Below are 10,918 nucleotides of genomic sequence, written 5' to 3'. Positions count from 1 at the left end.
TCGGGTGCGCAAGAATCTTGGCCAATGTGAATACTGGCCAGCTGGGAGAGGCCAACCGTACTCGGGAACGATTCGAATCAATCGGACCCAGTCTGAATCCGCCCTAAGATAGTAGTTAGCTGGCCGCTTAGTAGAACGATTGTCTGCTAGGTGTGTTAATGTATGTTTGTATTTGTGTTAGTAAATAAAAACCATCAAAGACACAGGTTTGAGTAGGTCTGAGTATTATCTACTTTACGCTGATTCAGGGACTCCGGCCTTTTGCAAGGGCCGTAGCCGACCAGTCGCACACAAGTAGTGTGCGTCGGGTTGGATATTCGTACAATGTAGATTCGCTACTAGATTTTCAAATCCAGGCCTATACTGAGCTGATCAGAGCAATGGTCCCCAGGTTTCCCCAAATTTGAAGTGTTAAACACTGCTGTAACACTACTGTACTGACCCTTTTGTGCAATTTTTTGGGTGTGACAATTCTTATGCCAGAACCAAACGGACCCGTCCATTTCGTGGAAATTGAAAAATCTGAGAACCAACTGTGCTACACTAAATGGAACAGAGCCTTCATTAGTATCATTGGTAACACCTGTGGGAAGTGATAATATGGCTGCTGGCTCTGTGGCAATCTTTGGTGCAAAAAATCTTCCAGGACAGGCCAGCAGATGGCAATAGTGGTTAAGTCAGGCTACAGGTTTGTAACCCGGAAGCAGATGCAATATTCACCAAAACAACAACAGTTGCAGAGGCATCCATCCATGCATCCATCTGCAACCACTTATCCAGAGTTGGGCAGTGGTGTAAAGTAACTAAGTACATTTACTCAAGTACTGTCCTTAAGTACAATTTTGAGGTATTTTTTACTTTATTTGAGTATTTCCAATTTTCAGTATTTTTTACTTCTACTCCACTACATCTCAGAGGCAAATATTGTACTTTTACTCCACTACTACAATTATTTGAAAACGTTAGATTTGTATAATTATCACAAAACACACATTAACCATTTCAGCCATATTAAACTTTGGCTATTTGAAAATAGCCGATCTACAAGCTCACAATGCGTCGCTTGTAGATTGGTTATTTTGAATAGATTTTGAGATTTGAAAAGTTGTGAAATGGGACATGTCTGAATAATGAGTACTTTTACTTTTGCTACTTGAAGTACATTTTGATACTTTTGTACTTTTACTCAAGTAAATCATCAATTCCGGACTTTTGCTTGTAACAGAGTACTTCTACATTGCAGTATTGATACTTTTACATAAGTAAAACGATTGAGTGACCCCAGTGGTACCCCCACCACTGGGGTCACGGGGGGCAACATCTGGTGATCATCAGAGGCAGTCCATGCTGCTCAGACTTTGCACTTTTGTGATTATTTGCCATGTGTGTGTACAACAGCCATTCGAGGAGAGAGCGTGGTCGGTGTCGGTGGTCTTGCAAAAATGTCAGGAAGACAGCAGCTTAGATCGTTTATCCAGGAACGACTGACAGTGGCTGCTGAGGAGATCTTCGGCGTGCTGGAGAGAACCATCAGTGAATATGAAAAGCGAGCTCTTCAGTCCAGGAGGGAAGTGGTCCGGCTGAAACGAGACATGCGACAACTGACCGACTCGTTCAGTCCATGCATACGCCTATACAGAATAGGTATGATTACTTATAGTTGGTGCCATGTCTTTGCACTTTTTCTGTTTTCCATGTGTCTATGAGGTTGATAGAACTTCATTACGCCCCCTGGTGGTGTTTTTATGGTGTTTTATGTCTTCTCTGACTATTTGGAGTTTCTTCCTGGAGGCTGAAACCTTGAGGGTCAAACGTGCCAATAGAAAAACAGCGCTTTAGTGACATAGTAAACCCTCCCCCTCATTATCATAACACAACAGGTGTGGGCATGAGGAGGAGGAGGGACTAGGACAGGTGGGTGGTGCTAAGATGGTGGAGGAGGTGCTAAGGTGACAACCAGGTATACTTAATGAACTGGAGGCGTGTCCACATAAAAACATAATTTTAACAATTTCTGTACACTTTTTTGAAAAAAATCTTCTTCCTAGTATAACCATGATACCTGATGATTATGTTTTAGGGGGGGGGGGATCACTGAAAATCACGGCACCCCGTCTTTAACCCTTTATGTGAGGTTTAACCTTCAATAAATAACTGGACCATCATTTACTAAACGCATATCATGGTAATTGAAAGAGGACTTTAAACTAGCGCCTGAAAGCATAAAGTATTTATGACAATGTTTATTAAGGTTATAAAATCAAGAGTTAAGTCCAGCCAAAAACCCATTCGCTTTAACCCATAAAGACCTGAAGAAGCATCTGTGTCACTTTTTCATTTGAGCTAAAAAAGCATTATTTTACACTTATTTTACACTATTAAAAAATAGCAGATATACAAGCTCATAGCGCCGCGCTACGAGCTTGTAGATCTGCTATTTTTGAAAAATCGAGAAAATGTGTGCAAATTAATATATTCATATTATTTTACAGCGAACATTTTTAACTCAAATCTTTGCTTCTGGGGGGTCCCTGGAACAACATATTTTGAGATGGGTGTCCGTGGTCAAATACATATCATTTTGGGGGTCCTTGACATGAAAAAGTTTGAGAACCACTGATATAGAAACATAGGTTTTTCAGAAAACTTTTAGAAGACATTTGTAGAAATCGGCTTCAGGTCTTAATGGGCTTTAATAGAGAGTTATTGCTTCTGCAGCCAGCAGGGGGGAAATCGTGCTGGAAATAGCGAAACTAGCAGCCATTCATATGAACTGTTACTTCCTATATGGCCTCAATTTAGAGACAGGATGCTAGCCCCTTGGTTCAAAAGTGTCTACCTGTAGAAAAGATTAAAGCAAACAAGTTGGAAGAAATATTAGAGCGGCATTATGTAACTTTCCTCTTCTACCCCGGATTTGAACCCGGTTTCCTGTGCAAGAGCTGACATTTTTTTTACCATTGAGTTAATAGAGCCGGCCTGCTTGCTCAGGGGATAAATTGAATCTTGATCATCAGGTCAAAATCTGTGTCAGTTCCTTTGTCTAGGTGAGACATGACCTTTGACACCATCTAAATGTCTCAATAGAAGAGCAGGGAGACTAAATACAACCACCCCAATTGTAAGTTGTATTGTATTGAAGGGATATGTATGTAATATTAACGTCTGAATCCAATTTGCTGTCAAAACCACTGCTTCATAGTTAGACTCATCACCTATTTGTGGAGTATTCTGACTTACTCCATGGTCTTAAGGTGGGTACACACTGTAGGATATTTGCTCCGATTGTGCTGTTGGGGACCTTTTTTGTGGCTCGCCGACAAACCCCCCGATCTGATGCAGATCGGACTGTGATCGCCGAGGTTTTGCTCGCTGTGTGTTGTGAAAGGCTCTGCGAGAGGATCCGGCCACGAATAATAGCGCTCGGCGATGCCTTCCCGAGGGTTTCTAGATATCTAGCAGGTTTGATATTTGGAAGTTGAAAAGAATCAAAAAATCTGAATGTGTCAAGAAGGTGACGTAGTAATTTAATTTATTGAATATGCCATGGCTAAACACTACCTTGACTCAAAGCATGGTTCACCCTCATTTTTGCGCTTTGTAGGGATTGAACAAGTGGTTACTACTCCTAGAGGGGGTAACCTCCCCAAATTGCTATCTCAGAGAGAAATGTTTTGTATTTACCAACTCGACACCATGCAACCAAATGGCCTAAATGATGATTTCTCCTACAAACCCTTTTTATAGACAAACTATGTGCACTGTCAATTATAATCTGAATATTTTTTTTCTTTTCTTATGTCCAAAGTCTCCCTGATGTGTGAGTCCCTGTTGTGGCATTTCTGTGCTATTTGGATGATCTCATTATTCATAGTGTGATGTCGTAAAAAAAATTGATGTCTGTGATTCCTTGATGATCTGTGTTATTTGTCCTGATATTGTTGTGAACTGCTGTTCTGACTGTGACAGTGATATTGTGTAATTGATTGATTGTCAAGCAAGTACCCCCCCCCCCCCACACAGGTGGGGATGATTTGTGTATGTTTAACCCTTTAAGGCCGGGAAGGGAACGTATGCATGTCATTTTAAGATTTCTTTTGCTGTTCAGAAATAGCAGATATACAAGCTCATAGCGCGGCACCGAGTGCCGTGCTATGAGCTTGTAGATCTGCTATTTTGGAAAAATCGTGAAAATGTGTGCAAATCTTTTGAATATATATATTTTTAAAGTGAACATTTTTAACTCAAATCTTTGCTTCTGGGGATTCTACAAATGTCTTCTAAATCCTAACAGTTTTTTGAAAAACGTATGTTTCTATATCAGTGGTTCTCAACGTTTTTCTTGTCAAGGACCCCCAAAATTATATGTATTTTGCCACGGACCCCCACCTCAAAATATTTTGTTCCAGGGACCCCCCAGAAGCAAAGATTTAAGTCAAAATGTTCCCTTTAAAAAATGATATATTCAAATATTTTCACGATTTTTCAAAAAATAGAAGATCTACAAGCTCATAGCGCGACACTCGGTGCCGCGCTATGAGCTTGTAGATCTGCTATTTTTGAATAGCCCAAAGAAATCTTAAAATGACACACAGATGCGTTCTTAATGGGTTAAAAGAGGGGCCTTCACCCCCAGTATCACTTGTTAATCTGCTCTGAGGTAGGCTGCGGCCGAAACGTGTTAGCGTTCTCGCAAAATAAAATGAGAAACTGAGCCACTGTCGTGCAGTATTTATTTTGGAGTGCCGCTCTTTCCACTTAGGTGGTTTTTGATGTGACGTAGTAATTGTTTGTGCTCTCTCTCTGTCAGATTCCCAGCAGGTCTCTGAGAAGCTGCTTCAGGAGCTGAGGTTGTCCAGTCGTCAGAGGGATGAGGCCGCTCCACAACAACATCAGTCTCCACTGGTCAAAGAGGAGCGGATGGACCTCAGCATCGTTCCAGACCAGGACACAAAAAGTAAGAACAAATTCAAAGCTGCCATGCATTACAGTTAAAGGTGTGGAGTTATGGAACAACCGTGTAGTGAAAAACTGAAAGAATTGCAAGTACATTCATCAAGTTTAACCAGTGGTGGAAAGTAACTAAGTACATTTACTCAAGTACTGTACTTAATTACAATGTTGAGGTACTTTTACTTTACTGGAGTATGTCTATTCTTTTACTTCTACTCCACTACATCTCAGAAGCAAATATTGTACTTTTACTCCACTACAATTATTTGGAAACTTTAGTTACTAGTTACTTTGCAGATATAAATTATTACATTATAAAACAATGAGCACACATTAACCACTTTAGTCCTATTTTATACTGAGGCTATTATACTGAGGCTAGCCGATCGACATGTGAGCTTGTAGATCGGCTATTTTCAAACATTTTAGTACTTTTGGTACTTTAAGTACATTTTGATACCAATACTTTTGTACTTTCACTCAAGTAGATTTTGAATTCCGGACTTTTACTTGTAACAGAGTACTTCTACATTGCAGTATTGATACTTGTACTTAAGTAAAACATTTGAGTATTTTTCCACCACTGAGTTTAACACATTAAGACCTGAGGCCGATTCTACAAATGCCTTCTAAACCAGTAGTTCTCAAACTTTTCCGTGTCAAGGACCCCCCAAATTGTATAGGCCTATGGCAGCGGGCCCCCACCTGAAAATGTTTTGTGACCCCCCAGAAGGTTTGTGCTAGATTGTGTGTGTGTGTGTGTGTGTGTGTGTGTGTGTGTGTGTGTGTGTGTGTGTGTGTGTGTGTGTGTGTGTGTGTGTGTGTGTGTGTGTGTGTGTGTGTGTGTGTGTGTGTGTTAAACATTTCCAACAACCAAGATTTTTTCAAATATATTGCGGGCTTGTATATCTGCTATTTTTAATAGCCTTTGAATGCTTTCCCGATTTTAATGGGTAAGAAAATAATAACAAATATGAAAACAAATACATGTAGTCTAGAGTGATCAAAAAGGGCGTTAGGATGAAGTTTAAAACGTATCTAGTCCTACCCCTTATTGCTCATTGTTATTTATCAATCAAATACAAATTTGAAATACAATTAAAGATTCCAAAATCTATGTCCTGAAAATACTATGAATACAAAAAACCAACAGAAACAAAAAACAACTCATTTTGTTCATCTTCAGAGCTCATCAACAAATCCCTTCAATATGTTGTTTTTATACATTTTCTTAAGTAAGTTTATTATGTGTATTTTATGCATTCTTTGTCTTGTAACAGCGTCCGAAATACACAAATCGATCCATCAAACCTCAGAGACCGGTATTTCCGACATCGTGACGAACAGAGTTCTTAGATCACAAACCACCACAAGAGACAGCCAGCTGATCCCGTCTCGTACCACGGTAGCTGTTCAACATTCCACACAAGCGAAAGGGGAACGGGTGAACCTCAGCATCCATCCAGACTCCGAGACCAGCATCTCCAACATGGCGACAAATGGATTTGTGACATCACAAAGGGCCAGTGACCGCCGGCTGATCGCAAACCACCACGTCGCAAACGAACGTCGCGAGAGGATCGACGACGGATCGGACTCGGCCCCGTTCGGCCACAGTGCCGACCACGTTTTCTGTATAGAGCATAAGATGTGCCGTTTTTGCAGAAAGCAGTTCCACAGAAACAAGGACTTGATAGAACACGTGAGAGACATGCACACCTTCACCCACACGGCCTTCAAATGTGACAAATGTGACAGGGAGTTGGCTCTGAGAAGCAACTGGGACGATCACTATTTGACCGCGGACCATCTCAAACATGTTCTGTGCCAGGGACCCCCCAGAAGCAAAGATTTGAGTTAAAATGTTTGGTTTAAAAAAATATATATATATTCAAAGGTTTGCACAACTTTTTAAGATTTTTCTAAAATAGTGCGGCATGATCTGTTGTTTTTGAATAGCCAAAGTATAACATGTTATATGTTAATGTGCTATTTTCTGTCCATATCAGAACACACAACACAATAACAGAAAATAAAAATAAGATGCAAATAGCACACATTGTTCAGTTTCTGACATACAAACATTGTGCGGCAATCGTTCCAGTCTAGATGAGACCTGACAGAACTGCGTGTGGGGTCCGTAATGACAGCGATGATGCTCAGACGCTCATAACACATAAACCTATACATAAGGTTACGTAGCACAGCAGAGCAGGTGGGTACCCCGACACTAACAGACATCTAGCTTGCACTGGAGCTCTCTCAGCAGCAGCCTCATATAAGCCGCTGGTTTTCAACCTTTTTCATGCCAAGGACCCCTAAATTGATATACATTTGGCCGCGGACCCCCATTTGAAGATGTTTTGTGCCAGGGACCCCCAGAAGCAAAGATATCAGTTAATTTTCGCTTTAAAAAAATATAAATATTCAAAGATATGCGCACTTTTTCAAGGTTTTTCAAAAATAGCAGATCTACAAGCTCATAGCGCTATGAGCTTGTATATCTGCTATTTTTGAATAGCCAAAGCTGAGTGGTTAAAAATGATTGTGACGCTATTAACTCATTTTGCTGGGGACCCCCTGGTGCTCCAGTATATGCAATGTGGCCCTCTGGAGTGAGAGTGGAAATATAGTGGCCCTCTCCATCATCAAAGTTGCCCACCCCTGCACTAAGGGCAGTGCCAGCCAGATAGAGGTCAGGAACGGTTGATTGTCTGTCTTCCCTACTTCGGACGATTATGATCGTACTCTTTTTAGCGTTATATTTTATATTAAAATCAAGACCATACTGTGAGCATATCCTCAGAAGCTGTTGGAGACGGGCTCGATATATACGGACTAAAAATGACCAAATAATCTGCATACACCAGGTGATTACTTAACAAGTCATCAACCCTACACCCTGTACCACATGCATTTAAAATCAATGATAAAGCATTCATATAAACATTAAAAATAAAAGGAGACAGAATTCCGCCCTGACGGACCCCATTGATCACATGAAAGGGAGCAGATATTGCCTTCCCCCATTTTACTCTCATCGTCTGGTGAGCATACCAGAACACCAAGATTCTGACTAAGAAACTAGGGACCCCTCTTTGTGTCAGTTTAGAAAAATAACGTTTCAGGATTGATGCGGTCAAACCATAGAGGTATAATATAACTAGAGGGCGGATTGCCCTGCCCCCAGCTATTAATTTCAATGAAATTGCTCAGTGGCGTTTTGAAGCACCCGGAAGCCTGCCGGAAGTAGAATTATTGAGACGTTTTTGAGACGTTTCGAGCAACCATAGAGTTATGAGCATGCGCACTAGTGTCCCTTTTGCGTCACAACCGACCTCCATGAACGAGCCTGTGTTTATATTTATATTTATCAAATACACTCGAGATGCATATTTATATGTAAATGTATATGTATTTATGTATAATATGTTTACATATTTATATTATATTATATATATTTATATATATATAAATATCTCAGTATTTTTTGCTCGTGCATGTATTTCGCCCCGCCTGCAGTTCCAGCCTTGGCCACTGGGGTGGCAGCTTCAATGTTTCTCAGCAACTCTGGGGGCTTGGGTCAAACAAAACGCCCTAGAAGCATCAATAAAAGATACAAACATAGTAGAATTATGCCTACTGTATTAGGAGAGCATGAAAACAAACCCATGAACAAAACATTTTTGGGAAATGTTTTGGGAAATTTTGGGAAAAATCAGAACCACTCTATACCAATCTATATTTGATAGATTTGTATTTCCTTCCAGAAATCATTCACATAATTATTTTGCAGCTTATTTTCCAGTGAATCTGACCGATAATCTTACCATAATATTTTCGTTTATCGCGATAACAATATATCAATCATATCGCAGAGAGATAGGGGTCGTTTTTCAGGCCATGGACCCCCTTAGCTGAGATAGAGATGAAGCAGGGACCCCCCCACTACATGTTGTATAAAAATGTGTCGCAGATTAAAACATGTTCATAGACTCGTTTGACAGACTGTCATCAATGTCGTGTAAATTATTAATTTCTATCAACCCATTAAGACCGGGACCGTGTCTGTGTAACCACTTAAACCATTATTTTATACTTTGGCTATTCAAAAATAGCAGATCTACAAGCTCGTAGCGCGGCACCGAGTGCCGCGCTATGAGCTTGTAGATCTGCTATTTTTGAAAAATCATGAAAATGTGTGCAAATCTTTGAATATATATATTTAAAGCGAACATTTGTAACTCAAATCTTTGCTTCGATCTGGAGGTCCCATATTTTGAGATGGGGGTCCGCAGGCAAATATATATAATTTTGGTTCTCCTTGACATGAATACGTTTGAGAACCACTGATATTATAGCAACGTAAGTGTTTCAGAAAACTGTTAGGATTTAGAAGACATTGTAGAACACTGTGTGTGTGTGTGTGTGTGTGTGTGTGTGTGTGTGTGTGTGTGTGTGTGTGTGTGTGTGTGTGTGTGTGTGTGACTGTGAATAGCATCTCAGCAGTAGGTGACAGCAACTGGCCTGCTCCTCACACACACACACACACACACACACACACACACACACACACACACACACACACACACACACACACACACACACACACACACACACACACACACACACACACACACACACACACACACAGCTCATCTCATATTCATTGTTTCCTGCCTGGTCATTTGCATGTGTTGTTACCACGCTCCTTGACCATCATGAATATTTAACAGAAGGTACTGTGGAATATGTAAATATGGAATGAAAGACATCAGACATACATTCTTTGACACTTTCTACAGGCCTTAACCACATGAACCACATGCAGAACAACAACCAAAACCTTTTGGTCTTGTTTTAGTAGACCTGGTTGCTTATTTCTCTCACAAAATCTTAAAGGTAGGGTAAGTGATATTTTTTGGTTAAAATAAAAAGTATTTTGTTAAAAGGTTAAAGCACTATATATGTTTGTTCAGTAACAGGAGTCTCCCCGTCTCTCCAGCTCTTTAATAAACAGAAAATACATTTTCCGGTAGGTGTCAAAATCTCAGCCAATCAGGAGAAAGTACCCATTTTTAAGCTTCATTTGTATAGTGTTCCAGTTCCAATTTTGCCTGCTCATTTCTTAGTGTCATCACTTCCAATTTCACTTGTTTAATCTATATCCAGATTGAGTTCTCTATCCTGATTGGATAAAATTGGAAATGAAACTGAAACTGAAACAAAAATGCATTTTCTGTTTAATAAAGAGCTGGAGAGACAAGGAGACTCCTTTTACTGAACAAACACTCTATAGCAATGAGTACTATCAGAATATAGAGCTATTTAACACTTATTTTAACCAAAGAAAATCACTTTATTATCCCTATAACCACCTTAGCCCAATTCTATACCTAGGCTATTTGAAAATAGCCGATCTACAAGCTCACAACGCGTTGCATCGCTACGCGTTGTGAGCTTGTAGATCGGCTATTTTCAAACATTTTAGTACTTTTACTTTTGATACTTTAAGTACATTTTGATACCAATACTTTGTACTTTTACTCAAGTCATTTTAGATTTCCGTACTTTTACTTGTCTGTCCGTCTGTCTGCTTGCCTGTGTCCCTTTCATGCCCATATATGGAGTTACCCTGATGTCATCAGTATTTGCCCATAGTATCGGCCATACCCATATCAAGGTTCAAGGTTACTTTATTGTGTCTCCCTCGGGAGACATTAGTCTTGGAGACAAGGACCGGGTCTGCATTACACACACAATACAATACAAAAAAACAACACACATGTACAACACCTAACATCATTAGACTAGGTCAGTTTTCCAAAAATCTTAACCCCGAAGGCAAATCGTGTTAATTTATGGCACACATGTTTTCTAGGGGTATTAAGGTGTGCTGAATCCAAATCTGCTGTGTGCCAAGCTCAAAAATGGCCGCTAAGCCCTCAAAATGGACCATTTAAAG

At 40.1% G+C, this 10,918-nt stretch overlaps 1 protein-coding gene across 1 annotated transcript; it reads left to right on the top strand.

Annotated features, from left to right (window-relative positions):
* Positions 1-1,421: 1,421 nt before the first annotated feature.
* On the top strand, positions 1,422-6,814 carry LOC311063778 (uncharacterized protein; the record flags this gene model as incomplete). Its single annotated transcript, XM_084083379.1, has 3 exons — positions 1,422-1,644; positions 4,811-4,957; positions 6,234-6,814. Exons 1-3 carry the CDS (start codon positions 1,443-1,445, stop codon positions 6,812-6,814), a joined length of 930 nt encoding a protein of 309 aa, XP_083939505.1. The 5' UTR covers positions 1,422-1,442.
* Positions 6,815-10,918: the final 4,104 nt, after the last annotated feature.

Source organism: Gymnoscopelus microlampas (genome assembly GCF_963454915.1).
Source record: "Gymnoscopelus microlampas genome assembly, chromosome: 2".
NCBI classification, from domain to species: domain Eukaryota; kingdom Metazoa; phylum Chordata; class Actinopteri; order Myctophiformes; family Myctophidae; genus Gymnoscopelus; species Gymnoscopelus microlampas.
This window is presented reverse-complemented; position numbering and strand designations above follow the sequence as displayed.